General features: G+C 40.6%; 3 protein-coding genes across 4 annotated transcripts; 2 read left to right on the forward strand and 1 right to left on the reverse strand.

Moving 5' to 3' along the window:
- The first annotated feature begins 1,969 nt into the window (after positions 1–1,969).
- Positions 1,970–9,700, forward strand: Rph (Rabphilin). Of its 2 annotated transcripts, XM_065478739.1 has the most exons (13): positions 1,970–2,190; positions 3,841–4,079; positions 4,395–4,668; positions 4,732–4,809; positions 5,083–5,155; positions 5,213–5,348; positions 5,461–5,597; positions 5,646–5,800; positions 5,917–6,043; positions 6,097–6,206; positions 7,478–7,632; positions 7,815–7,990; positions 8,087–9,700. In XM_065478739.1, the coding sequence occupies exons 2-13, from the start codon at positions 3,862–3,864 to the stop codon at positions 8,209–8,211; spliced, it is 1,764 nt and encodes a 587-aa protein (XP_065334811.1). In that variant the 5' UTR covers positions 1,970–2,190; positions 3,841–3,861; the 3' UTR covers positions 8,212–9,700. The 2 variants fall into 2 exon arrangements, with proteins under 2 accessions (XP_065334811.1, XP_065334812.1); XM_065478740.1 differs by lacking the exon at positions 4,732–4,809 and having other exon boundaries at positions 1,971–2,190.
- A 2,363-nt stretch (positions 9,701–12,063) lies between these two features.
- On the forward strand, positions 12,064–16,337 carry LOC135936294 (neurogenic locus notch homolog protein 1-like). The gene is made up of 6 exons (XM_065479055.1): positions 12,064–12,204; positions 12,482–12,675; positions 13,024–13,159; positions 13,744–14,116; positions 14,736–15,215; positions 15,565–16,337. Exons 1-6 carry the CDS (start codon positions 12,079–12,081, stop codon positions 15,912–15,914), a joined length of 1,659 nt encoding a protein of 552 aa, XP_065335127.1. The 5' UTR covers positions 12,064–12,078; the 3' UTR covers positions 15,915–16,337.
- Positions 16,338–21,182: 4,845 nt separating this feature from the next.
- Positions 21,183–23,529, reverse strand: LOC135936903 (uncharacterized). The gene is made up of 5 exons (XM_065479910.1): positions 23,408–23,529; positions 22,968–23,266; positions 21,917–22,480; positions 21,758–21,859; positions 21,183–21,704 (listed from the first exon to the last, which is right to left on the reverse strand). The coding sequence occupies exons 1-5, from the start codon at positions 23,478–23,480 to the stop codon at positions 21,426–21,428; spliced, it is 1,317 nt and encodes a 438-aa protein (XP_065335982.1). The 5' UTR covers positions 23,481–23,529; the 3' UTR covers positions 21,183–21,425.
- Positions 23,530–26,265: the final 2,736 nt, after the last annotated feature.

Genomic DNA, 26,265 nt, shown 5'->3' on the forward strand with positions numbered 1-26,265 from the left:
GAGGGCTTTCTGCACTGAACACTAATGAACAGAGTTTCCTCTACAAATTCATTATATTTTGTCATAAGACGATTACCTACATATCTATATGTATTTCTAGCTAATGAGATCGAAGTTCAGATATCACTGCCTACGGGAAACATGAAGCTAATTGAACGATGTCATTTGAGACTATGGTACGCGTAGGCTATAATGGCTGCCAGGGAGATAGTCTGAATTATTAGAACCGTAATACACCCATTAAGCCTAGCATCAACCGTAAAATGAAATATATAGAGTCGGTTTTATCTTTTAAAGTGGACTGAAACTAGGCAACAATTGAAATTAATTTGAATTAATTAATTACCTCTAGTAAAATTTTAACTAAATTACAGTTAAATTTCAGATTTTGTTAAATTTTTAGAAAAAATTAAACTGTTTTTCAGATAATTTTTCACTTGATTTTGATACCTCTCGTCGCGATCTACTCAACACTGTGCGAATTAATGCCGCATACAACATTTTTCCATCGGGGGAGACAGTGCTCGTCATTTAATTTTAGCATTCAAACTTTGGAGCCGATTTTCTCAAAAACTGAAACGGTAGCCTGGCAAAATTTCAGCTCTTTCCCGATTTTCAGAGCATTGTAATAGACAGTAAAGGTAAAAATTATCTTTCCGGTGTTTTTGCAGTTCATATATCCCACTTAAAGATTTAATTTGTGCGGTCTGTGCCCCACGGTTTCTCAGATTTTCCCTGCGGAGGAAAACAGGCTGAAAAGAAATAGGCTAGATGTTTAATTCACTGTGAAATTAACTTAAAAATAAATTTGAATGCTCGCACTTACTAGGGAAGGCACCTACCTATAAGCCACACAAACTATTTCAAGAAATGATGGAAATATAAAATGCAAGGCAATAAAAATAAATTCCAGAAAAATTCCCTGTAGGCGCAAAGAAGAATGGAAAAAAATTTAATTTTTCTTTCTACCAGCACCTAAACTAGAACAGCCTGCTTTGGATATTAAACCCTTATCAGCTAAACTTTAGTACAGACACACTCACCAACTGACAATGAGGCAGTTGTAAGCTAACAGCTTCTTGGCTTGAAACAAAACGCGTGGCATTCAATTCTTATAATTTACCAATTTTGTTTGAGTACGAAGATTGCTAAGTGATCAAAGGTGCTCTCCACCGAGGTTTTTGAATATAAATATTTTTTGAGAAGTTAATAATAGTCCAAATTCCTGGGGTTAAAGTCGATTGACTTCAAATTCAACCCAGAGAGTCACAAATCAATGAGGCATTTCTTGTTTTCATTGCTCATGACCTCAGATTTTGTGTAATAATGTTTACGACTTCAATTCAATTCCATTTGGGGGTTAACTTTGACTTTGAAATGCTGACTGAATTGTTTGTGTCACTAGTTTCCACTTCGAAATAACAAAACACAGAATTTAATGCCTTTTTCAGGTCAGCGGATAGTGTTTTGCAAAACAAATGATAACGCTTTTGTGCTGGAAAAATATGTTATTGGACTTGAATGATAATTTATTCCACACAGTTTCCGCGTGTCAGACTTGATTACCGTGTTATTGTTTTGCTGCGCAAATGTTTTGCACACTCATCCCACCGGGGAAATAATGCACTTAAAAAATAAAAAACCTAAGCCCATGCTGAACTTAGATAAAAAAGCTAATAAGAATCAATTGCTCTAGCAGACAACAAATCCACTTAGCCAGCGCTGTTTCATAGGGTTAAACTGGCGCTCGGCGTAGAGCAAAACACGGTGAAAGGGCTAAAAGCAAACGAGCCATAAAAAGCCAACGCTCGCTGTGCACGTATAAAAATTAATGCATCGTGCAGTACAGAGGCAGAAAAAAGGCGAGTGACAAGTGCGGCTGGACGGAAATGATGCCGATAATTAGGACGGTGGCGGGCGCGAAAAGAGTGGGTGAGATCGCGGCGTATAAGTGAGTGTGAGTACGCGGCGGCGGGCAGCACAGAGAGTGTGGGTGCCACGTCATTTGTGCCTGATAACAGCCGATCGATACGCAATGTGCTCGGGCCTCGGTGGTGCGGCGGCCTGCTCGGCGGCCTCAGTCGCGCCGCCCCAGCAGAAGCAACAGGCTCTCTCTCGCGCTCTCTCCAATCTCGGCGGCCCCGCAGCCTCCGGTTTCATGTGACCGCGGCGGCCAGCACAGCCTCACAGGTGAGTCGCAGGCCGAGACGCCGGCCCTGCGGACCTTTGGGAACAGGGGCGCATTTGCCCGTCACCGAGGCCGACTTGTCGCAAATTTCCTGGCCAATTACGCTAATGTTTTGTTGCGTGCTGGCTTTTTGCTCCCTCTGTGCACGGTTGTTGCTCACTTCGTCGGTGGCGGCGCCGGGACTTTTGTGTTTGCTTGTACACCATGCAGCGTTTTATGCGGGCGGGCCGTTGTTTTTTCTTCGTATGCTAATCAACGCGGCGAATCTGTGTCACCGCGACGATTTTCCCTCGCACACTTGACCCTGACACGTTTTCACTTTTTCGTAATTACTTTTCTCTGCCTTTTGTGTGTTGCAATTAATGCAGTTCTCCGTAAAATGACAATGTCGCTAGGGAAATTGCATGTTACTTTTAAATTACACTCGCATATACGTCAAGTCGTCGAATGGTGAAATTGAATCGAGCTCTCCCTCTGAGTCCCGTGTGACGCAGATGTTGAATTTTATTTCGTTAAGCTAACGAGCTAATCATTAAAAACAAAAAAAATATTGGTATTTATTTACCAACTCACGCTCTAGATGAGAGCAGCTTAAACTAGCACCATTTCCTCGTTTGAACTGTATAGCAAAACCAGAAAAAAACACGAATAAATTTTAATTTAAAAATAACTGTTTACTCCTAAATTTGACTAAGGGTGGAATATTTGTAAGAGAGGTCAAGTGGTGGAGTTTTACGGGATTTCATCGCTTTTTTCTTTTTGGATGGGCATAACAAAGAGTGAAGTCGAGCGTTTTAAACGTCAAGTGATTTAAAAATTCCTGCTGTGTGTATTTTGTTTAAACTGCGTTGATGAGGCCTGAGGGGCAGAAACAGTGGCTGTCCAGTACGAGAACATGCGAGATAATTGTTCCTTTCAAATTTCACTCGTAGCCGCCTATGTAAATTTATTTTTAGTCCTTCGATATTTTTAACATGCAGAACTCTCCTACGGCTTGAAAAATTATTTTATTTAGCAACCTTAGCAAAAGATAAGAAACTTTTATGGCATGCAGAAAAAAAATAAACATGAGAGCGCTGGAAAAATGGTGCAGCGTAGGCAACTTCTAAACACGCACGTTGCGCCTGCTGCAGACTTTTTATTCTTTAGCGAGTGAATGAATCAACACTCCTGGGAAAGAAATCTTAACGATTTACATCCTCAAGAGGCGCGTTCCCATTCCACGTAAACAACTCGATTTGCCTGAGTTCATCCCGGCATTCTGTTTGCCTCGCTTGCGAGTAAAACAAGTTGCGAAACTGTTTTGTGTTTCCCCAAAAAGCTCTCGCGTTTGGACTCCGCTGCAGGTTTCGGCGAAAGGGGTGCGGACCAACCCTAATAAATAGTAGAAAAGGGAGGCCGAGTTTAATGGAGTTCGCTGTCGTGAGAAAAAGCAGAAACACAGTTTTTGCTCCCAGGCCAGTTTAATTGAGAACGAAACGGCCTGCACTTTGATGGTCTCCTTAATTAATTAGGTGAGAAGTTGATTACAAAATTCATTGGAACGCTATGATCATGCAATTTAGAGGGCTCACATGGGAACAATAAATATCAAATGGGCGTTCAAGCTGAAAAAAAATCAGAATGAAATTTTGTCATCTTTTATTCTTCAGCACAATCTGTCTCCTATCATCATGGTGGACCTGAGCAGCAGCCGGGACAGCTGGACGTGTCCGAACGACCGGCAGCTGGCCTTGCGGGCGAAGCTGCAAACGGGATGGTCGGTGAAGACACACTCTCTGCACTCACTGTCAAAAAAGCCAGCAGCCTTGAACGAACAAGAGAAGCAGATCATTCTTGACGTCATCAAGCGAGCCGAAACCCTGGAGAAAACCGAGCAGCAGAGAATAGGGCAAGTTGATCCAGCTTTTTTAGCGAAGAAATAAAGGGGAAAGAGGCTTGCTTGCCTTTGATATATAAAATAAAATGAGCGGCGCGCCAGATGAAAAGACTCGGCGGTTCGCGTTATTGACATTTTGCCCACAGTCTTGTTAGCGACGCATGAAATTACAAGGGATATTACAGCGCTGGGAAAACAATCAGGCCGCTTGTTCTCTTTTGCGATGGTGAAAATGAAAGATTAATCTTTGATGAAGCGCAGTATAGCTATGCAACACTCGTTTTTCCACGTTGTATATATTTTCATCTTTTGCGCGTTTCTCCGCAGGCGATTAGTGCACCACGTGGATAGCATGAAGAAAAATGCTCTGGGCGACGGCACGAGCAAATGCGTCCTGTGCGGCGACACCTTCGGCTTCCTGGGGCCGACTGCGTCGCTGTGCAAAGACTGCAAAAAGGCCGCGTGCCAAAAGTGCGGCGTCGAGGAGAGCGCCAGCACATCAGGGATACGCTTCCACGCTTCCAGCTCCTCCAACTGGCTGTGCAAAATTTGTGCTGAAACGCGCGAGATGTGGAAAAAGTCTGGTGCCTGGTTTTTCAAGGTGGGTCCTCTGCTCGACTTGGTGTTTCTTCCAGTAATTAAACCATAAATGCAACATTTCTAGATCAAAATAGATCCAGCCGATTATAAATTCGAAGAGACGGATTCCGATTCTATTGATTGGGTCCCCCTTAGCCCCCACGTAAAAGTTAACTCTGTATTTATTTCTCATTTCATTCAAATTAGGAATAGAAACATCGTTTCTACCTCACATTCTGCTAACCTCATAATTAACCATACTAATTCATAGTTACCTGAAATACCATTCATTTTTGTTCAAAAGCATTTTCAATCCCAAAACGCACCAATTTGTTAGACAATTATTCTGCAAAAATCAATCAAAATCGTTCATTGCTTGATGAATATAACCAAAAAATAATAAACAATTATTCTTGAAATCTATTATTCTCGACAGGGCATGCCGAAATACGAACTGCCTGAAGCAGGCACTATGAATGGAAGGCTGGGTAGACTTTTCAGACCATCAGGTGAGACCTACGTCTTTTAATAATTCGAAAAAATGCCAACCTCATCTGCTTTTTCAGTAATCAATCCATTACAAAGAGCTTCAATCGCAGAAGAGAGCAGCTCCGAGGAGGAGCAAGCCATTCAGCCGCTGCCTCCATCCGCCGCCACCAGACACGCACCCCTGTCGCACGTTCACTCCGTTTCATCTGTAAAGTAAAAACCGCCTTTCGTTCAAAATCCACCAAATTGTTTTCCAACAACAAAGAATACCCTAATTAAATTAATCAAACGACGGAGTTGTGAAAAACTGAATTTCAAATTGCAGCAGTGTACCTTCCCGAAGAGAAAGTAGCATTTCCCAGCATCAGTGGCCGTCGGAGGAAGGCTCCAGTTCCGTCACCTCGTCCGACCGCGCTTGCAGTGTTTATTCAGAGGTCGAGGACGACGTCATAATTGACGAAGGTTGGTACGTCAAGTCAAAGCTCGGCTCCAATCTAACACAATCGTCAGTTTATTTGGGAAGCATGGAGTTCGCCGTGACCTTCGACCCTGAGACGAACACGCTGCACTGCGGACTGATTCGCGCCAAGGGTCTCAGGGCGATGGATGTCAACGGACTGAGCGACTCTTACTGCCGAGCTCAACTGCTGCCAGCGAGTGGAAAGGTGTGGAAAATAATGTTTACGTTATCAATGACCATGCAATAATTGCTTTTGTTGAAATTGAATTTTTTTAAATATCGGCATGAGCCGTTGATCCAGCCTCTAAAAAATTCCCTTAGGCAGTCACGCCGCTAAGGACCAAAACTGTGCACAAATCAAGGGACCCAGAATTCAACGAGACTCTCGCCTGGTTCCACGTGACCCCGGCTGATAGTTTGAGAAAAACACTGCATATTGTGATCTACGGTGAGTTTTAGCGTGAATAATTTGTTAGATCATGCATGTTGTTCATTAAACAGACGAGGACAAGTACGGGGATGAAGCTTTAGGGGCGGCGAGGCTTCATTTGGCCAGACTGACGCCGGGCAGAATGAGTCACTTCAACGTATTTTTGGAGAAGCCTTATCCAGTTGGTTTTCCCAATATTAATTATTTCGTGTCATTTAGATTACATTTCGTTGCGGTAGCGGCTAATGACTGTAACTACACTTGGTAGCGAGCGGCGAATGACTGGTAATTCAAATACCTCGGCGTTTTTTACCTTTATTTACATCGATACCGATTTTACAGGAGAGACTTAAAACGAGTTTATTAAATTTGCGTTATGAGTTGGTAGAATCGATATCGATATTTAAAATCTGCATTATCGTGAAGCTATTTTCATACCGTCACACCATAAGAAATCTTCGTCTCACTAATTTATTTTATAGCCAAAACTTGACCCTGAAGGTGGTATTAAACATTTGAGTTTGATTACCAAGTGATTATGCTGCCTTCAGACATTGATTTGTGCAAATAATTAAAGATACAGTTATGCAATTTGATATTTATTATGGTTATTATCGTAATTATGTGATAATTTGACAAATATTAGCAAAAATACATACCATACACGCATACATAAAATTTGATTTTTGCCAACATTGTCATCGCTAAATCTCGGGTTCAAAGTGTCAGAAATGCAAAAACGGCACACCGTTCGACTCGTCTAGAGCTTTAGGGATGACTATGTCGGCAAAGATCAAGTTTAACGTTATATTATGAGCGCGTGCATGCATTTTTGCTAACATTAATTGCCACCGCCAAATCTTGGGTTCTAATTATAAAAAAATGTAAAAACTGCACACCATTCGACTCATCTCAATTTCCTATAGATAGCCAATGCAATTTAGGGTAGTATTTTTTTAATTTAAGAGACTTGTTTTGTAGAGAAAAAGTGTCTGAAAGTGCTAAGCAACGCGATTTTTATCTTATCTGTAGTGCACAGGGTGGAAGGGGGATGAGGGTTGATCACCTTCCAAACCCTTCGGCTATCTAGGGAAGGTTTAGACGAGTTGAACGGTGTGCTGTTCTTGTAATTCTGATGTCTTAAACCCGAGATTTGGCGATGACAATGTCGGCGATTATTGAGTTTTGATTTCTGCGATTGCTGCATGTATTGTCATCGCATACACTAGATGGCATAAAAATCACGCTTCTAACCATCATAATGGTGTAAAATTTTGTCCTGGTGTAGATCATTGTAAAAAAAAACAAAAGACGCACGAAACCGTGTTTGGTAACGAAGTGCAGTTAAAGGTAAAAAACGCCGAGGTATTTGAATTACCAGTCATTCGCCGCTCGCTACCAAGTGTAGTTACAGTCATTAGCCGCTACCACAACGATTTATGTTCATATCAGGATGAGGTTAGCGCCGACGAGGGACCAGGAAGGGGTCGGATTTTGATAGCTCTGAATTACGTCACGCGGAGGAAAGCCCTCACTGTCGGGATCATCAGGTGTGCGGGACTGTTGGCTATGGACTCGAATGGAACATCTGATCCATTCGTTAAAATGTAAGCTACTTTATTCTGATACGAACTTTATAATTCAAATCAATGAAAAATATCGTTTCTCACATCAAAGATCAATTGCATTAGGAATTAACACGATTGACGTCAGAACTTTAAAGATCAATATCGACGTTTACAGCTATAATTAAATTAATTAATTATTAATTAAAATTTTCCATTTTAAGGCAACTGAAAGACGACCCTCAGCGACGCAAGTACAAAACGGCCATCAAATGGAGAAACCTGAATCCGGAGTTTTGCGAGCAATTCACGTTTGAAATCAAGTTGAGCGAGTTGTCGAGCAAGACGCTGGTGTTCTCGGTTTGGGACAAGGACCTCGGCAAGTCAGACGACTACCTAGGTGAGAATAACGCAAGCTGTTGGAGTGCTTATTGCTTTATAGGAAGAGCGCGCCCACTCATAAAGTCATTACATATTTTCGATCTGCCTCGTGTAGGTGGGCTCGAGTTGGGGTTCAGCTCGAAAGGCGACCGCCTACGCCACTGGACGGACACAATCAAGTTCCCCGACAGGAGGCACGAGAGGTGGCACAATCTATGTGGACAGCTCGTTGGAGAATGAGCTGATTTCTCTCCTCGCTCCCCGATCTCCACTCACTTCCTCGCCGATCAAAGTCCTGATAATTTGCCGTCACGTCACTTAGAACAATTGTTTTTTCATCGGTTTATCGATTTTCTTATTGCCTCTGTAACGAGGCCTTTGGTTAAAACGCTTGACTATTAATACACGCGTGCTTGAAATATGGAAATCAGGACGAAGCAAGTCCTTTCACACTCTTCCCAACTGAAAAAATACGCATTCGACCCCAAAACATCGCTCAGATTCCCACATTGCGATAATGCGAGCCAAATGGCTTAGTTGAACGTTTGAGAATCTAGTCAGTGCCAAAATTGAGATATTATTTTTCCTTTTAAAATTTTGAAAAATTGGTGAGGTTTAAAAATTATTATGTAGAGAAATACGTAAAACTAAAAATATGTATCTGCTTCACGCTTTACCAAATCTAATTTTTATATTGAAATAGCTTCTTAGCTCTCCTATTGAGCAATCAATTTAACTGTCAATCAAAAAGAGTCGTATTTACAACGCAAAGTTTTTAAAAACGGTTCTTCACAATCAGCAATTTTTAAATATACACATACTGTTCAAATCTTGGTTGGTTCTTGATAGTTTAGTGTAGCAAACCGTAGCGAAATTTATTTCAGAGCCTCCCCGTGATGTGTACGGTGATTTGAGTGTGGTAGGTTTTTAGACAAACGACCGAAATTTTTGAATGAAAAAAGCACTGAATATTTTTAGACAAAATTGAATCATTTCGATTATTGGCCTTGCTCCTGAGTGAAAAACGCGACTAATGTATCAATCAGCACATACATATTCATGTGTGTCTACCTAACGAGCTCCGTAGCATAGTATATTCAAAAGGTCTCTAGCGACAACTTTCTCAAGGCTAGAATCAACTCAGTTTCGTGGCGTTAACAATTTTTTTGCGTTGATCATGAAATCAGAAGCTCGCGTTATAATTTGCACGTCTCCACCAACATAACTTTTCATAAATTGATAAAGATCGAGTTTTTATGTCTTCTCCGCAACAGTTGGCGCGAGCTGCAAACTGGTTTCGCTGCGGATATATCAGAGTGGGCGTGCGAAACATCAGCAACACGTAATCGCAGTCCTTTGTGTATCTGTTGCGGGATATTTGGAGCCGCAGGCTCTCTTTATCCCTGCCCGATCACAACGCAAACACTGCAATTGAGGACGAAATCAGATTTTGCGAAACTCGAGTTTGTTTATCCTCTGGGCCAAATTTGCACAAAAAAATCGTACCTTGTGTTCTTGACACATAGACTTTGCGAAAACTTTTCGAATTTATCTCCGACTGTCTTGCTCTGGCGTCCATTTAGAGAAAAAAGGAATGTGCAGGGTGATAAATCGCAGTCGCGTGTATATTCTATAAATTCATGTCTATATTCTCCTATCGATGCTGCTGTCTTTTGCCATTTATAATACACTGTCAAACTGCATAGAATAAAGAAATAAAAACACTGAACTTCAAATGCGTTTCAATTTCATTCCAACAGTCTGTGAAATACGATTATAATAATCAAAACTGATATTTTGGGTGATTTGTAAAATCAACTTTGATGAGTACTCTTACATTGTTTTAACTTCAAAGTTGTACAGTGTTTTGTTATAAATTATTAATTCTAGTTTACATATTTTAGAAAAAATTGAAATTCTTTACTATTTAAATTAAATTTGTAATACAAAAGACAAACAAATATTATATAGTAAAAATAAGGAATTACAATAAAAATATGAAATAAATTAAATTTTAAAAAGAAAATATTTTTATATTAATGCACTGCAAGTCAGGGGTACCGCGTATGTCACAATACCTGGGGTGTCAAAGGTGAGTTTTTCGCACTGCGCAGCAGTGACATGCGGCGGGGTGAGATTTTCTCACTGTAGCGCAGTGGCATTTCCTCAACCCTGATTTGCAGTGTGATATAAGAACAAATACGAGTATTTAGTTAATTTTTGAGCTTGTCTTATTTTATATTCAAGATTTTTGCGGATTGTTAAAAAATGCTTATCACGCAGCTAATAGAATTATACCGGAGACGTGTGGAAGAGAATCTGCTGCGGCGCCCACGCGTTCTGCTGGCCGATCGTCCTTGCCCTGCCCTGGCGTGGGCTCAGTGCGCGCTAACGCAGTCCACGCAAAATCTGAAGGCCCAATGCCCCATATTGTGCAAGCAAGCGCCACGCAAAATGTTATGCAAAAATAGTGAACGCCTTCCGTAAACAAAATTATTGCACAGCCGGTCTTTGTTAGCCGGGCTCCATTCATCACAATAATTGGCGAAATCCAATCAACTTTCGCAACCCGGCTACACTTAATGGTGTCATTTCTACCATGGAGCCATTTATGCATCTCCGTAATGACGCGTATTAATGATTCAATCACTGATTTATTGTTTACCTTTACAACTAGAGTGCAATAGGATAATAATATGCACGTGTTTTGAAAAAAGGCAGCCTTGCGTAATAAGAGCAAGGCGCGCGCGTGTCGGAGGCGGCGGCGACTCATTGTCAGAGCACTGGCCATTCGAGTTTGCTTTTAATGGTCAAATAAAGAATGCCGACTGTCCACTCTTCACTGCGGGTGTCAACGGCCTCTCTGACGAGGAAAAACAAGAAAACCTGGAATTCATGCCGTTAAATTGAATCTTGAAACCGCATTTGCTCAGTAAAAAGTATATAAAGACTTCTGTCAATTACTAGTCTGGCGGAATGTTGGCTTTGAGATGCATGCTCCCTGTTATTATTTAGATGGTGTAGTGTGTAATTAAGCTAGAATTCATCTGGGGGCAATAATTATCGTGTTAGCGCTTAACTTGCAGCTGACGTTGTTGCGGTTGCACAAAATTGTTGTATACATCTAGATAAAATTGCAAATATATCTCTTGGTTAAATTTAGATGCAAAAAATTGAGTTTCTCAAACTAATTGAATATTAGAGCGTGATTTTATTGTGAATACTTTTTAAACTCGGAACGAATCAATAAATAATTCGTGAACAAGAGCATAAAGAATTTACGACTCATAAAGAGATGAGTTAACTGTATGAGTTAACTCATTTGAAGAGAAAAAACGTCAATAGTTTTCATATAGTATATAGCGATTAATTAGGTCCCTCTGGCTTCATTAGCAATAATTAATATTTATCTTCAAACAAAATTCCTGTTAATGATTTATCAAGAGAGAATTCCGACATAATGTCCAATTTTACCGTCCGACTGCACATTACTGAGTACTAACAAAAAAGAGAAATGAGTGACGAAATCTTATTAACCCCACCAATCCTAATCCAGAAATAATTATTAATAACAAAATATAATTAAAACGACATTTCTACCTATTGGCAGCTGAGCTTAATCTATTAAAAATCAAATCATTTAAATAAACATTGCCAATATGAGTAATACAAATGCCGTATATTATTATGAGTAATTTTACTGCAATTTTGAGAAAGGCAAGCAAAAAAGGCAACATGTCTTTTAAGTTTCCAGATACGCCCAATTCAATTTATTGCAATTAAAGTAGCGTATAAAAAGAACGATTGCAAAACAAGCTTGTATCAGACACAGCCTTTAAATAATTACTTTTCTTCCGATATGCACGCAACCATTTGTCAAACAGTGAGCACTACCAAAACGTCCAGCCGCCCGCGAGCACTTTTGCTTCGTAGGCGAGACAAAGCTTAATATCTCCTCGCGAAAACAGCTCGTCGTTGGTGCGCTTCACACATGTAACAGAGGCTCGTCGGCGGCGATTTGAATGCGCGGAAATCTTGCGCCGCGAGTCAAATGTGTATTGAGTAGGGGCGGCAAAATAGATCATCTGACTGGAGGTGTAGGAGAAGATGCATGCAACCTTCAGCCGCGAACTTCCTAAAGCGGATGGCCCAAGGTGCTGCGTGGGCTCCACCGAGCTGGGGAGGCGACTGCCCAGAGACCGCTCCGTCAGACCAGCTCCGACTGCAGTCATGGTAACTACTCGCACATCAATCACTCTCGCTCTTACTCCAGCAAAAGTGAAAATATAAATTTAATTTCAGTTTCTTTCTCTTTATTTTGGTAAATTGACTGTGGACTCTTAATTATAATTTTTCAATCAAATTTTGTATTTTTTTTCTCAGATATAACTTTTAGGCTATGAAATTTTACCAAATTTTATCATACGTTCAATTTAGATTTTAGTACAATAATCGCATCTGGAGGAACATACGACAGTTCTATGAATATTATTTCTCTACTCATTTTCAGTTCCGGTTAATAGCATTAAGCTTACTAGTGGGCGTTGCCCTTGGTAAGCCCCAGGGGGATCCGTGCCACCCCAGTCCTTGTGGTCCTTACACAACATGTTCTGTCGGAGGAAACGGAGCTGCCGTCTGCCGTTGCCTGCAAGGATACTTCCCTCAGCCGAACACGATTGTCGGTTGCAGCGCTCAGTGCGTCAAGTAAGTACCACTATATTAAATATAAGCACGGCCGGATGAATCAGAAAAATTAAATTTCTTCCGAATATTATAAAATAACTACATCCTTGCCTTGAGAGTGCGTGTTTCAAAATTGATTTTTAACCGGCCGGAAATAAGCTGTCTTTTGTTTGCTAACTCTACGCAAAATCAATAATGAATTCAATTAACGAAATAACCATTCCATTTGTCACACCTAAATTTCATAATCGGAGAGGACCACATTTAGCATGAATTGCTCAACTCGTCGAGTCTTTCAAAAGATGGCACTCCTAAATTTGCAATATTTGTGAGACACTATATCGTTGACGCAACTATTTGTTTTTTTAGTGCTCAAGACTGTGCCCACGACCAGCAGTGCAAGCATGGCAAGTGCGTCAACTCGTGTGTCGATTCGCCCTGCGGCCGCGGCGCCGATTGCCGCGCGCAGAGTCACAGGGCCGTCTGCAGCTGCCCTCATGGATACGTAAGTTGTGATTAATACATATTTATCATTCAGACACTCTTCTGAGAATTGCAAACTATGTCGTTAAGTCGGTCAAGCACTTTGATGCCGTACTTGGCGAGACCGCTCCAGTTTCCGAGTTCATGGAAATACAGATTATGTGATCATGCTGATTCCGCTTGATCTTGTAAATAGCCAAAGACGAACTGTCCTCACTATGATGCAGGCTGAATATAATCCCGTTTATTAAAAACATTATAGTTTTATATCAAGGGGTTTAAAATACTGATCAAAAGATAAAACAATATATTTTTTGAAACATTATATATAATTGATATAATTTAAAATTCAAATTTGGTAAGATGGTAAAACCAGTAGTTTCTTTAAATAGACATGAAATATAAAAATTTAAATTTGTGAAAGTCTGCCGTACATTATTTAATGGAGTGAAACTTTTAAAACAGTTAATTGAGGAAACCTTAGACATATCTCCTCCAAATTGGTCAGTTACCCAAACGAAAGTTATCATTTTCATTTATACAATTTCATAATTTGTCTCTTTGCTACTGTTTAAATTAATTGTAACATTACACAATTGCAAATAGGTCGGCGATCCCCTCATCTCGTGCACTCCCAAGCCTGAGGAACGCATCTTGCAGCGCATCGAGGTCGACCCGTGCACGCAGCGAAGCGCTTGCGGCGTCAACGCCGAGTGCCGCAACGTGGGCGGACGTCCCGTGTGCTCCTGCCTTCCGGGTCACGCCGGAGACCCGTACAGCCAGTGCCGCAGAGGAGAGTGCGCCGGTGACGACGAGTGCCCCAGCAACCGCGCCTGCCGCAACTACCGCTGCGTCAGCCCGTGTGACGGATCCTGCGGACACAATGCCGACTGCGAGGTGCGCAGCAGAGTCGCCATCTGCAAGTGCCTGTCCGGCTATGTTGGAGATCCATTCACTTCTTGCAGGAGATATAATCCCAGTACGTATTAAGATTAAAATATTAATTTTGCTAATTCATTTTAATAATTTATACTTTGATGATGGTCAGAAAAGTGAAAAAGGCACAATTTACAAGCGATCTAGGCGCTGAAACGTCGGCAAATCAAAAGATAATCGAGTCCTACATTCATAAACACGTTGAAATCGATACAGGCAGTCTTGAAGGGGTCGTATGGGAGTGTTAATTTAATAAGTAATAAAATCCAGTCAACATTTTGGTCATCTGCTATAAATCAACGACTCATAAATTTTGATATTCTAAATACATACAGTTTAATTTGAAAAATGTAATTATTTTTAATGTATTTAACTGCCAAGAAACTGAACTAATTAAGATTTAAATTTGTAATGTTCAGCCTACAGAGAAAATTATTCAGAAACGTTGATAAAAAATATTTTAAATTGGTAAAAGAAAGCAGTGAAGAAAATAAATTTTATTCTCTAATAATAATTAGAAAATTCATCACTTAAATTATTTTTTGCTGATCCAGTCGGCCGAGTCCAGGAACAATACAATTTTAAATTAACACTTTTTTATTTATACAAAACTTTATAAATAAATTGTTCAAATTGGTCTTACTTGACATTTAATTTTCCAGATGAACTGTGTGAGCCAAGCCCTTGCGGTGCCAACACCGACTGCCGCGTGCAGAACGACCGTCCCATCTGCACGTGCAAGCCCAGCTTCCAGGGCAACCCTCTGAGCGGATGCAGACACGAGTGCGAGTCGGACTACGAGTGCGCCGCGTCGCAGTCGTGCCGCGACTACCGCTGCCAGAGCACCTGTTCGCCCGGAGCCTGCGGCGAGGGCGCCATCTGCGAAGCCATCAACCACCGCGCCTCGTGCAAGTGTCCAGAGCACTACCTCGGCAACCCCAGCACCCGCTGCTACCCTGAGTGCACGCAGCAGAGCGAGTGTCCCAACCACCAGGCCTGCGTGAACCTGCGCTGCGTCGACCCGTGCGCCGGTGTTTGCGGAATCAACGCCGACTGCAGAGCTACCAACCACAAAGCCATCTGCTCCTGTCCCAAGACCATGACCGGCGATCCCTTCGTCAGGTGCCGACCCTTCGAGAAAGGCGAGCAATCTTTAATAATTTTTAAACTGGGGAAATCGCAATTATTATTCAATTTCAGCTAAAATTTTAAAAACAATATAGAAATGCGAAATTAATGTATTTTTGTTTAGAGATGCATTTTTAAAAATTCACTCCGTTAAAAAATATTTCAAATCAACAATAATTGGTATTCCTAAAAATTAATTTTCTACAAAGAAAAAACTGTCTTGTTTACTATTAAAAAAATAATAGGAGCACAGTTACGCAAGTAATTTATTACATTTTCACTTTTCAATTTGTGTCTTCTTTTCATAGCCAATTTATTTTTATTCCGTTCAACACAATTTATCGTTACTTTTCATATTTCCAGTTGACCTATGCCAGCCAAACCCTTGCGGAACCAACGCTCGCTGCACCCCCGGCCACGACAGAAGCGGCAAGGAACGCCCAGTGTGCACATGCCCACCCGGCTTCCTGGGCGACCCCCTGCACCACTGCCGTCAGGGTGAATGCCTCACCTCCGAGGAATGCCCCTCGAACAGAGCCTGCTTCGAGAACACGTGTATGAATCCGTGCACCCGTCTGCACTGCGGCTCCAACGCCAACTGCGAGGTGCGCAACAGGGTGGCCGTGTGCAGCTGTCCTGCGGGCTACTCTGGCGACCCGCTGCACAATTGCTACGCCAATCCGCAGAGGGGATCTAGGTACTACAAAAAGTAGAACATGGAACTGAGGTCAGGGCTGCTCTAGCCGTGCCCACCGTGCTTTGGCTGAGGATTTGGGGAAAATTTCGAATTATTTCTTGTGGAAATTGTGGTGACTGGGTTTCTCAACTATCGAAAAGAAAAAGCGCTAAATTAATGTTCCTCGTATAAAACGATGCAATGGATGATTTTTGTCCATGAACATCGTTGATGATGGATTTCATATTTTAATAGGCGAAAAAGAAATCTGCTGCGCTAACTATAACGAGAAGAAAAATTTCAGAATGAAACCAAAACGAAAAAGTTTATAAACTCATCTCACACATATGCTGGTTCTCGCAGCATAAAAATCACGTGGTTAATAAACAAACGAAATAGTTCATTAAATAAAATCAGTGTACTTTTCTAATTTGTAAGAAATAAAAAAGATCACAACAAATTAATTTTTTTATTTGCTACCCATGATCAAATGTTGCATTAATATAGACTTAATGAATCATAGAGCGGGTTCTCTAATTTTTAATTCAATAGAATAATTAGATATAAATTAATACATTAGGTGTACAACAATAAATCTATTTGCATAATACAGATCAGTTATTCAGTTTTACTGCTTCTCTGATTTGTTTTTCTTGTGAGACAGATTCATTACTGAGCTTGCAAATTACTCTTGAAAAAATAATCTCTACCATTCAATTAAAAATACTGTTATTTGGTTCAATTAACTTGATTTCAAAAATTTCGTTCCCTGTCTTATAAAAAAGTGCAGAATTTAAACAGCCAGATATTTTTCATTCCATTTTCCAATATCGGTTAAGCCACGTAAGATGACTGTGGTTTATGCAAAGAGCATTTTAGTTATTTTACAAATTTTTCGATGGCTATTCCTATTAGCAATTAAATAAGAAATGTGCAGGGTTTAAAAGTGAGAAACTAATTACAAATAGAACGTAGTGTAAGAGCGTACCACCAGGTACTTTCAGCTTTAGATTCAAATTTTGGTTTATTACGGATCAGCAGGGCAACTGTGCCCCATACATCCACATCCAGAACTTAACCAAAATATTCTAGCTTTAGTGAGCTTGTCGGCTGCAGAGTTTTTAGAATTACACAGGGTAAATGAGAAGAGCTTATCACACAAAAAGAGCGTGACATCTATAGGTTACAAACTTATTAGTTAACGCGAGTGTGTGCGGAAACCGCTACAGTAATACCACAAAAGCATGTTTTTTTCGGCACCGCAGGCCTCATCAGCAGTACTTAACCTTCATAACAAATTTTATATCATATGAATGCTGATATCACTTTTACGAACCAAGCAAATAAAATTTCTTTCATGAAATGGACGAGCAAATATAGTCTTTTATACACATTATTTCCATTCAATGTGTATAGCAACAAAGAAAATAAGATCTCTCATTCAGCCGACATCTAGTGCTCTCTTGCAAAATCAAGGCTCAAGTGTAAAGTATGCAGTGCCATCTGCAGCCGTGTCGAGCGGATTGCAGCGCCACCGTTTTGCAGGAGCTCCCGTCGGACTAGTCTCCGCACAAGAGCACAGTCGAGTGGCTCTTGCAGTGTGCGCACAACACGATCGTCCGCTCGCCTTTGCCGAAAAATCGAAATATTATTCTATCGGCGCAAAGATGATTAAAAAGCATTCACACAATCCGTTTGATTTTAATCCTCCCCCCGAAAATATCGAATCTATCGAGGCAAGGAAGTCAGCAAAGCGGAAGTTTCGACCGACGATGAATGCTTGAGCGAACAATAGGAATGATAATTAAAATCCCGCCGGGGGCCTATTCACATCTCATTAGATTTCAATTTGCCGCTCATTGTGCAAAATCGCGTTTCACAGATCGCTCGCACCAGAAATAACAACACACAACGCGTGACATTTCCAGCGGGAAAGATGAGAACGGCGCCCGACGACGACCGGCTTAAGCAGGATCAGCGAAAATTAAAATGCATTCACCGGCAGGTATAATCAAATTTCATCATCCGCGCCAGGCGGGTAAACGCCTCTTCTGGCGGAATAAAAATGCTGGCAAAGAGGGAAAAATCATCATAAATATGATTCTCTTGGCATATTCCGCTCACCTTCCTCTCCTGCGGGAGCGAGCGTGCAAAACGTCTCGTCTCGTCGGCGGCAAAGCTAAAAAATGATGCAAGATCGCACACACACGCGCTTACAAAGAGTAAACAGACGCAAAAGGTGAATCATTTTTCAATAATAAATTTCCCCAGGGGATGAGCGAGCTATAGCTTCTCTATAAATATGATTTTAAACGGAGATACAACACGCCAGCACTCCTTTCCGCGCTTCCGATTACGCTATTTGCTATGGAGAGGCACGGTGTGGTGAGAAGCAGAGAAGCACGTCGAAAACACAGCTACGCACGAGAGGCAAAGATCAAAACCTGCGAGGGCTGTGTTTGCGTGCTCCGCGTCATATAGATACATGTCTGGCCGACACTCATCTAGCCTCTCCATCTTCAAACTAAATTGAATGCTCTGTGTGATGCAAGAGTGATGCAACTCTCAATTCATATATCTTAAAATTTCAAAGATTTTGTGTTATTATGTGGCTTTGAAATACCTTACTTGAATCGATTCAGGATGAAAGAAAATGAGGAAAAAGCTGAATTTTGAATGATTCTGCTATCCGATAGAAGCTGACGTATTAAATTAAATATTTAAACATAAAACTATTTTCTAAAAACATAATAGCGTCGCAGTAATCTCTGCTTGATGATGTGGACTTAAAATGTTAGGTTAGAAATATTTGTATATCTTATGAAGTATGTTTAGTACAACTACATAGATCGTCAAACCTTCCCTCAAATTACACTGATTAGTGATTTTTAATTCTGTTCTCAGGCTAAGGACGAAAAAATAAAATATAAATGATAAAATGTTTTATTTTGCCAGAAAATTATTTTTAACTTATCATTCATATATAACTGATAGCAATTCTATTCCAATTCATAGCTTTTGTGAAGGTTACTGCGAGGGTGAGTGCAGGGTAGCATTACTGGGGAATGTCATTCCGTTTGATCGGTCCCATTGTCAGGTGAGCGCGACGGGTGTTCACTCTGGAAATAGTTTCCTTGATGAAAAGTAATTAATGAGCAGACTCCAAGTTTCGCTTCCTTTGATCCGGTCTGAGAGATTTGTGCGAGAGCAGCGGGCGTGCAAGGGCACATGAGTAATTGAGGGCCGATGTACTCCATCTTCCCGAGAATTCCATTGTCACAGCTAATTAAATTTAATACCGCGTTTGCATCTTTGCCCGCTATGGTAAGATGCAAAGATATTGCAAGAACAAGTGGTTGAAGTAGCAGAATTCTGGGAAAACTCTTAAAGTACTGGCACATTTTAAAACTGCATTTTCCCAGCATGCGTATATTAATTTGGCATTGGGGGAAATCTGATAATAAATTACTTCATTGCAACTGCTAACAAGTTCGAACCATCACGAAAATCCCTAATTTCAAATCATTATCCCTCATTCGATCATATTTTATCGGTTCACATCTTTCGAGATGCCCAGATAGCGAACAACTCGTGAAAACTCCACGTTCCAATAAAATTGGCGTACGGGCCTTATTAAAGGAAGACCAGTCCAGAAACGGACCAGCTCATGTTACTGCATCCGCATTGGGATCTTTTTATTGGAACGCTAGACATTCGTCCCATGAAATTCATTCACACATGCTGGAAGGGTGAAAACCAGGAAGTAGCGAGTCTATTAACTGCCGAAAGCAATCCTCCCAAATCCGAATGGACTCGCCAGTGCGATACAAGAGAATCAAATATGTATAGGCGCACTCGACCCCCAAACACTACTCGGATTTTCATCTCAGCCTTTATTTTGATGTGATAGATTCAGATTATTTTGAAGCAGACTCGATTTTCATGTAAGTGTAGGTATATATAAAATGAAAAGCAAACTTTTGATCGGAGTCCTTGCGGCTGCCTTTCCGCACTTTGCATGGACGCGGCCTTGCACGGTGTCCTGTCCACCAAGAGACTGACTCTGCGTGTGCCGTCGAGTGGGCGGACAAGTGGCTGACAGGCGGCGGGTGCACTCGATTTGTGCAAGAGCGATGACGCGCTACAAAATACGCAATAAATAACGACGAGATGGAAAGCGTACGAGACGACGACACGAAAAAGGTGGAGAGAGGGTTGGTCCGTGCCTGGCCACCCTGTGCCACCCCCGAATCAATCATCGAACTGGCCGTTCGCTCGGTGGGTGCACTCTTCTGCTCATTCACAGACTGCAACCAGCAACTCACATACACACACATATGCTGCTTGCAAACACACACACGGAGAGTAGAGAGGCGAGTTGAAATAATTTCGCTGGCTGCTCCAGTCGACGTCGGCCGGGTGGAAATGTTTTGACAGCCGTTAGCCGTTTTTGAGCGCACCACCGCCGGGTCAGACGGGGTTAGCGAGCAGCCGGGTCGGGGGCGGGCGGCCAGGGCAAGGCCAGAACTCACTCACGCGTCATCAAAGTCAAGTGTTTCTCTTTCATTTACCACGGGATAACACTACCTTACAATAACACGCCGGCTTTTTTTAACCGGCTCGACAAACACCGGGCCAAATTTCAGCCACTTACATAGCACGCCCAGTTTCCGCTCTTTTCGCATCCGATATGTGCGGTCGCAGCCAATATCCACTTGCCACACTTACGCACTACCACATATTTTGAGCTCAACAGCATTTCATACTTTCGGACCAAGAAGCTGATTTGCAGGGATGGAATCACGTGACTCAATTGAATTGTCTTTCTTTAGCAAATTCTATTACATTTTCAGCAGTTCAGTATTTTTTTTTTGCATATCTTGATATTCTGTAAATGATGTATGCAAAAGAAAGCATTTAATTAATCATTCCATTACAATTCGATTGCTTGATTTATGATACAATTAAAAATGAAGACCAATCATTATTTATTTTCATTTTTATCAGACCAAAAGACTTAAGACTTGTCGGTATGTGCCCATTCCGACGATGGAAAAAAATTACGGTAGAGACACTGGATTTAGTGTTTTTTGTTCATGAAATGTTCCTTCCAGTTTCCCCTACTTTAGCCATTGCAACGCAAGATCGAAAGCCCAAATATGTATGAAGGACTGTCATCATCCATGCTCCAAGGTATTTGGTCGAAACGCTGAATTTATCTGGTTATATATTTTCTGCGTTGCTCACAAATTATGCTTACAATTATAAGTGTATATTTAACGAATGCTTTAATAAAAACAAAATGTAAATACGAGGCTATATATTTAAGTTAAAACGTCACAATCACGCATGGAAAATTAAATTTCATCAACGCACACATGAAAATCGCATTGTAGAATAACAGATCACTTTGAAACTAATTATGCCTTGGATATAATGTATAATATTACCGCTTCAAAAATAAATAACTTATATTATTTCCGATAACTAGTACATAATAGAGAAAGCAAAAGACAAGTCGCAGATATTCCCACAGCGGATAAAAAATTTAGGATTCATTCATTTGCTTTTCCGCTTTTTTAAAATTTTTGATATCCAGGAGACGAGTTTTTGTGATCCGTTCCCAAAATTCTTCAGGGGTTTCAGTTACTTTGATTTCGCGTAATACCCGATCCATCTCAGGGATAACTTCACGACATTTTTTTATTATATTTTCATCTGTGCTACTATATCCATCCTCTGGTGTAGTCTCAGTTCCAAAAATTTCGTTAAACGTTCCCATCCCTTCAGCCTCCTTTGTGTTTGGGAGGATATAAATGCTCATTTCCTATCAACATGAATATTCAATGTAAATTCTGAGTAAAATTTTCCAACACTTACAGTGTAACTAATAAAAACAATCTTCCAAAATAAATACGGGATCAAGACATGGTGCTTGTATGTTCCTTCTGTTTGGATAAGGAGATATTTGGCGTGATTTTCCTATGCATAATTTAAATCCATTATTGCTGCTCCAGTTTATAATTGTATTTTATATACCTCCCTACTTGTTCCGGTGACAATCACGGCGGTTTGGTATTTCTCCCGTATCGATTCCTCTACTTTGCCCCATTCTTTGTTTCTTTCTTTGAGCTGTGGAGCTGCGTTTTGGTAGAAGAAAGTCTGATCCCTGAGGCAGGGGAAGGCGAAGTCCGCAGCGGGAGTCAGATGACCTCTATTAAGATCAAATTTCTCACCAGCAGCTTTATATAAGTAGGGCAAATATTCATTGTCTATTTTGAAGACGGAATCAAAGAGTTTCCGATCAAGCGCTTGGTATCCTATTCCTTTTCCCTTTACACCTAGATTGTACTGGATATACTTGTGTATGGAGTATAATGCGCGTTTCTGCGACGTGTCGTAGCAGCTGAGCAGTGCAGTGAATCTGAACGCGTGCTCAACTTTGTACTCATCAATCGAGTAAACGGTCGGTATTACATCAAACCCAAAATTGATTAACGTCAAGTGGTCCGATTTCCCCTCACTGCACATACTGCTTCTAGTCAATTTTGGTTCGTCGAACTTAAGATCGTCGCAGCATATCAAATCTCCCAACTCAAGATTCTGTAAAAAAATGTTTACTTAACTTAAATTTTAACTTAAACCATTAGCTTAGATAAAGATTTAGGAATTTTTAACGCGCATCGATGTCTTTGATTGAAACGCCAGACATTTGTCCCTAAGGCCGCTTGGAAAGGAGCGAAAAACAGCAAAAGTGGCGAGTAGGCGCTAGTGCGCCTCCCAGCCCGTCGAGCTATTTGACCATTTCAAGAGTCTCACAACTAACCACATTTTGCCAATGGGCAGCCAGTGTTACATCCCCGAACTGCTCAAATATCTCCCACATTGCTTTGAAACTCCCATGAGATTGCGAGCCAACGGGTCATGAAGAAAAAACATTTTTTGATCCATGATTTATAATTTGACTTCCATCTGATTTCAAAAATTTTATCACTTCTGACTTTGAGGAAGAAATTCTTAAGCATAGTTTGAAAGTAAAAGTTTAAAATCTTTAATAGAAAATTAATTTGATAAAAAAGCGTTGCTCTACCGTTGGGTTTTCGAAGTGGGGCATCATTTTATTATCGTGGTTGCATATTGCAACAAACAAGCTGCGATATCTTCTAAACTCGGAAATATTTTTGGAGTTCTTGCTGCACACACCGTTGCTCCCAGGACAGGCTACGAGGATCATTGCGTCGTGCGGAACGGAGAATTTGAAATGCTTTTTTCCATTTTGCACAAGCTGGTGGCCCACCGGCTGCAGTACATCTTTCCCTGGATAAGTGAGGTATAATGGATTTGTGTTGTTCTCGAAACTCTCTAGGTGCAACCATTCGCATTTTGGATCTGGAAGTAAAATCTAACATGAAAACATTTTGCTAACATTGCATATTTCCGTTAAAAAAGTGCAAGGGATTTTTCAAATTTATTTTGATAATTTAAGAGACAAATCATAATTTTGAACTGATAACGAGAAAATTTGATTACCTGCGATTTTTGCAGCATCTGATTGTTGAACAAGAAACAGCGCCAAAAGAGAGCCAACCAAAGCCGCCCCCATTGTGTTCGCTGTTTTCCCTTCCCTCTCCGATGAACAGTGAGCAACGTAGTGAGTCGGAAAGCGGACTGAATTTCAAGGAAACTTTCTCGATTCTCGATTCATTTCAGATTGTGAATAATCTTTAACCAAGCTCAGATTGATATGAGGCTAAGATAAAACACAATGACGTATTTCCGTTCAAAGTAAATTCCAGATAACGCAGGCATGATTGAATGTAGGCAGAAGCGGATTTTAATATTTTTTTGGCTATCCTAATTTTACAACAATCGCAATTTTCAATGCTAGTGTAAGTTTTCATTTCTGTCTTTGAATTGAAATGCTCTGAAGGTGACGAGGCCCTTTAAAGATTTTGCGGTACCCTGAGTTCAGGTCAATAGACCCTGCAGATGGATGACTTCTACAATTCTGGCGAACGACTGGACCCTCATAGTGTGAAAAAAGGAAATTGATGAGAAATCTAAAAGGACTCTGACCAGACTTCAAGTCAGGGGATATTTAGGTGGGCTTTTTTGCTCCTGCAGAAACCTTATACGGGTCTGATGGGGGAGCACATGAGTGTGGTCTGTGTAGAGGGATGCTTCGGAATCTCTTGACTGATCCAGTTTCAGATCAATACCATTATCTAAAAATCTGGAAAGATCTTAACTCTTTTTAAATAGTAATTCGTCTTCAATGAATTTATTTCTTCAATTCCATTCTCTCTAATGAAGAAAAGCAACAAGTAAATCAATAACAAGTATTTTGCCAATTTTTACTATTTCGATCAACACGGATCGCATAAGTGTAAAACACCAGTTGCAATGCGATTATTCCTGAACGTGCATAATACAACTGGCACGTTGCCGCTCGCCTTCATCTGCTGGAAATTTCGCTGCGATAAATCATGCGGCATGGCCCCGCGTCTAACAGGGTTTAATTTTATGGTGCAGGAGCAGCGAAATCAAGAGCACGCCGCGCGCTTTTTACCGCGTGGAACGAACTTTGTGATAGAGCGAGCGAATGAATGTGTGTGTGTGTGTGCCAAGAGTGCAAGAGGCACACACATACATAAACGCAAATTCACCGTCGAATCAATTAAAGCGGCGGCGGCGGCAGCGGTGGAGAGAGACAATTTGTATTACACGCCAGGATGTTTCGTCGGTTCAGTGAGCGAGAAATGAGCCTGCAAAGTCTCTGACAATGAGGGTGATTTCCTCGCTGTGTGTGCCCTCGCGGTTTTCCTCGCGAGTGAACTAACTCTTGCCGCGCACCAGGAAAGATTGTTTCTAGTTAATTTGCCTTTTTAGCAAACGCACCGCAATCGATAAGGTAAAAATAAATATACGGGGCTATAGATTAGACGTTTGTCTCCATTCTGCTCCACTTTTGGCAAAGAGGTCCACTCGCTCTTTCTCGTTCGTTATTGCTAGCTCTCGGATTTGGTGCAGGAGACTGCAAGAGAGAAAGAGAGAGGAAATTTCGAGGCATTAAATTTTGTATCCCCTTTATTACAACGGAGCTGGCTGAAATCGATTTCCATAATATCTGCAGTGGAGAGCCTACTCTCTTTTGATATCGCATTTCTTTGTACTCAAAACGTAATTTAGATGAGAGAGAAAGAAGAAAAAGTTTTAATGATGGTCCTAAGAGATGAATCTTTGACTATTTTCAAAGCTTTAACCAATCTCTTAGCTGTGCAGAACAAAAAATGTAACAAAAATCCATCTTGTTCCAAACAGCTTGATCTTAAAAGAAAGTCAAAACTATCAATTATTGTGAGAAATAGGGAAATCTAACTAAGCTATTTCTAGAGAGATATGTGCCTTCAATTTTTGACATAATTATTCAGGGTCAAAGACATTTTGTTAAAATCACAATATTTATAATTCTGCCAATCAGCACAAATCACGCGTTCTCATCACTTAAAATCGCTTCAGAAAATCTCTGAAAACTATTTTAAACAATTTATAATATTTAGAGAGGCTTTCTGCATGGTGACATTTTTACGAATGTTTAAAACGCAGTTGACATTTATGCGATTAATACTTTTGTTTTAAATATTAAATTCTGGTTTAGTCAGATTTTTACAAGACATAAATTACGTAATCCCTTGTTCAGAGACATAAATTTAAATCACAATGTTACAAAATGGAAGAAATTCATTGTGACTTATTTTTAGAGAAAAATTAAAGAATTGAAATAAAAATGAAATGCAATATTGGGTCGATTAATTTAATTTTTAAAAATTTTACAAAGTCAAAATATTAAATGACACACTAGAATAAACTCCCAAACCATTAACAATGTTTGCATGATGTTAATAGCAAAATTACTGATCAGAGAACACTAAAAGAAATTGAGTAAAAAATTTCGAACAGTTACATTATCTTGAAAACTATCTTATACAGTGCCAATTTTTCGAGTTAGCCTTGAGAAATGTTTAAAAATAAGAAATTTCTTCTCATACATAAGGCATTATTAATTTGATTTAAATCAACAAAAATTCAATGACTCGTCTCAGAATAATTGGACTCGCACTCGTTCTTTGTTGAAAATCAGTTCTCTCGGAAAAAATCCTGGACCCCTTGAGCTACACACATTCACGCGGTTCACGGTGATTTGAGCAAGAGCGTTGGCACACGCACCATCCTTGAGCGCAGCAGACGTGGGAAAAAAGGATATCGTCTGCAAATTTGCGCTCGCTCGCAATTAGAGCGCGGGTGTCGGGCGCATTGTTAAAATATGCCTGGCAGCGAGCGAAGGAAGCAGCTGCGGAGTAAAGTACAAATGTCAGCCTGGCCGAGCA

Source organism: Cloeon dipterum, chromosome 2, assembly GCF_949628265.1.
Source record: "Cloeon dipterum chromosome 2, ieCloDipt1.1, whole genome shotgun sequence".
Lineage (NCBI taxonomy): Eukaryota > Metazoa > Arthropoda > Insecta > Ephemeroptera > Baetidae > Cloeon > Cloeon dipterum.

Excerpts from the sequence above, each read along its gene's own strand:
- Rph (XM_065478739.1), top strand. The coding sequence starts at position 3,862 with ATGGTGGACCTGAGCAGCAGCCGGGACAGCTGGACGTGTCCGAACGAC. Across the intron at positions 4,810-5,082 it reads GGGTCCCCCTTAGCCCCCAC|GGCATGCCGAAATACGAACT; the intron begins GTAAAAGTTAAC and ends TATTCTCGACAG. Across the intron at positions 7,633-7,814 it reads TCTGATCCATTCGTTAAAAT|GCAACTGAAAGACGACCCTC; the intron begins GTAAGCTACTTT and ends TTCCATTTTAAG.
- LOC135936294 (XM_065479055.1), top strand. The coding sequence starts at position 12,079 with ATGCATGCAACCTTCAGCCGCGAACTTCCTAAAGCGGATGGCCCAAGG. Across the intron at positions 13,160-13,743 it reads GCAGCTGCCCTCATGGATAC|GTCGGCGATCCCCTCATCTC; the intron begins GTAAGTTGTGAT and ends AATTGCAAATAG. Across the intron at positions 14,117-14,735 it reads TTGCAGGAGATATAATCCCA|ATGAACTGTGTGAGCCAAGC; the intron begins GTACGTATTAAG and ends TTAATTTTCCAG.
- LOC135936903 (XM_065479910.1), bottom strand. The coding sequence starts at position 23,480 with ATGGGGGCGGCTTTGGTTGGCTCTCTTTTGGCGCTGTTTCTTGTTCAA. Across the intron at positions 23,267-23,407 it reads AGATGCTGCAAAAATCGCAG|ATCCAAAATGCGAATGGTTG; the intron begins GTAATCAAATTT and ends TTTTACTTCCAG. Across the intron at positions 22,481-22,967 it reads CCCACTTCGAAAACCCAACG|AATCTTGAGTTGGGAGATTT; the intron begins GTAGAGCAACGC and ends ATTTTTTTACAG.